Here is a 2,013-nt window from a genome sequence, read left to right as displayed (position 1 = left end):
CCCCGGCACCGCGTCCTGCTCCGGAGGGATCCTCAGGACCCCTCCTGCCCCTGAGTGCCGCCCGCCCACGGGAGCCCCTCATCCCGGCCCCCGGGGAAAGCCGTGTCCCCTCTCCCATCCCACGTCCCTGAGCCCCTGCCCTAGCCACGTGTTCTGCTGTGGGTGCTCCCCCCACGCTGGTGCCCTGCAGTGGACGGTGCCCATGGGAGCTGATGAGGGACCCTTGGGGGCAGTGCCAGCCTCCGGGAGTTACCTGCTTGCCCAGCCTAAGGATTCACCCCTCAGGATGTGCCCAGGGTGGATCTTGGGGACCCCTCCTTGGCCTCTGGGCAGTGCAGCCCCTGTGTAACCCAAGGAGCGGCTGTCCTGGCCCAGAGCTGCCCTTTCTGCCCCCGTGCCCGTTCCCAGCTCTCTGCTCTGGCCGCAGGCGTCGCCAGGATCCTGGCACACGAGGCTGGTGTGACGGACATCGTGGTGCTGCAGGTAAGGCCATGCCCTCCCCTGCCTGCTACTGCTGTGGCAGGGCCTGGCCTGGACCCTCTGGCCCCCTTGACCCTCCCTGGCCCCAGGCCGCCCTCCTGCATGACACAGTGGAGGACACAGACACCACGCTGTCCGAGATCGAGGAGCGGTTCGGGGTGGATGTGAGGCGCGTGGTGGAGGAGGTGACAGACGACAAGATGCTGCCCAAGATGGAGCGCAAGCGGCTGCAAGTGGAGCGGGCGCCCGGCTGCAGCCCCCGTGCCAAGCTGGTCCAGCTGGCAGACAAGCTGTACAACCTGCGGGACCTGAACCGCTGCACCCCCCAAGGTACCATGGCAGGGCCTGGCCATGCCCAGGGCAGCTCCTCTGCCTGGGGCAGGGCTGGTCCTGCGCCCTGCACAGAAGGACAGACCTGCCGAGGTCACCCCGGACCTGGGGTGGCTCCAGCCAGGGGCAGTGTGGGGAGCATCTGTCCTGTTGTGTGCCGGTGTCCCGGTGTGGGTGTGTGTGTAGTGATGTCTCAGTCTGTCCCGGGGTGTGTGTGGTGGTCATAGGATCACAGAATCAGCCGGGTTGGAAAGGACCTCTGAGATCAAGTCCAACCCTTGATCCACTACTGCCGTGGTTACTAGACCATGGCACTAAGTGCCACATCCAGTCTCATCCTAAAAACCTCCAGGGATGGAGAATCCACTACTTCCCTGGGCAGCCCATTCCAATGGCTGAGCACCCTCTCCGTAAAGAGTTTCTTCCTAATATCTAACCTAAACCTCCCCTGGCAGAGCTTAAGACCATGCCCTCTTGTCTTACTGATAGCTGCCTGGGAGAAGAGACCAACCCCCACCTGGCTACAACCTCCTTTCAGGGTGTTGTAAAGAATGATGAGGTCTCCCCCGAGCCTCCTCTTCTCCAGGCTGAACAGCCCCAGCTCCCTCAGCCTCTCCTCACAGCACTCGTGCTCCAGTCCCTTCCCCAGGCTTGTTGCTCTTCTCTGGACCTGCTCCAGCACCTCAATATCCTTCCTGAACTGAGGGGCCCAGAACTGGACACAGCACTCAAGGTGTGGCCTCAGCACTGAGTCCAGGGGAAGAATCACTTCCCTGGACCTGTTGGCCACCCTGTCCCTGATACAGGCCAGGATGCCATTGGCCTTCTGGCCACCTGGGCACACTGCTGGCTCAATGTCTTGCTCTGTCCTAGTGTGTGTGTGGTGATGTCTCAGTATGTCCCTGTGTGTGTGTGGTGATGTCTCGGTTTGTCCCGATGTGTCTGTGGGGTGGTGATGTCTGGGTCTGTCCCGGTACCGAGGTCAGGGCCGGGGCGGCTCCAGCCGGAAGTGACGTCGTGTTTCCGCAGGGTGGTCGGCGGAGCGCGTGCAGGAGTACTTCCGGTGGGCGGCGCTCGTGGTGTCCGGGCTGCGCGGGACCAGCGCGCCCCTGGAGGGGGCGCTGCAGCGCCTGTTCGAGGAGCGCGGCGTGACCACGCGACTGCGGGGCGGCCAATAAACGTGCGTGCAGCTCAGCGTCCTGC

General features: G+C 63.7%; 1 protein-coding gene across 1 annotated transcript in view; it reads left to right on the top strand.

Moving 5' to 3' along the window:
* HDDC3 (HD domain containing 3) overlaps window positions 1–1,988 on the top strand; it is an 11,053-nt gene extending 9,065 nt beyond the window's left edge. The window contains exons 13-16 of the mRNA XM_029958756.1: window positions 56–102; window positions 272–483; window positions 570–810; window positions 1,840–1,988. Coding sequence (XP_029814616.1) covers window positions 56–102; window positions 272–483; window positions 570–810; window positions 1,840–1,988 — 649 coding nt within the window. The remainder of the gene's footprint in view (window positions 1–55; window positions 103–271; window positions 484–569; window positions 811–1,839) is intronic.
* Window positions 1,989–2,013: the final 25 nt, after the last annotated feature.

The sequence above is a fragment of the Manacus vitellinus genome, unplaced genomic scaffold, assembly GCF_001715985.3.
Source record: "Manacus vitellinus isolate BGI_N305 unplaced genomic scaffold, ASM171598v3 scaffold_16_pilon, whole genome shotgun sequence".
Taxonomy (NCBI): domain Eukaryota; kingdom Metazoa; phylum Chordata; class Aves; order Passeriformes; family Pipridae; genus Manacus; species Manacus vitellinus.
This window is presented reverse-complemented; position numbering and strand designations above follow the sequence as displayed.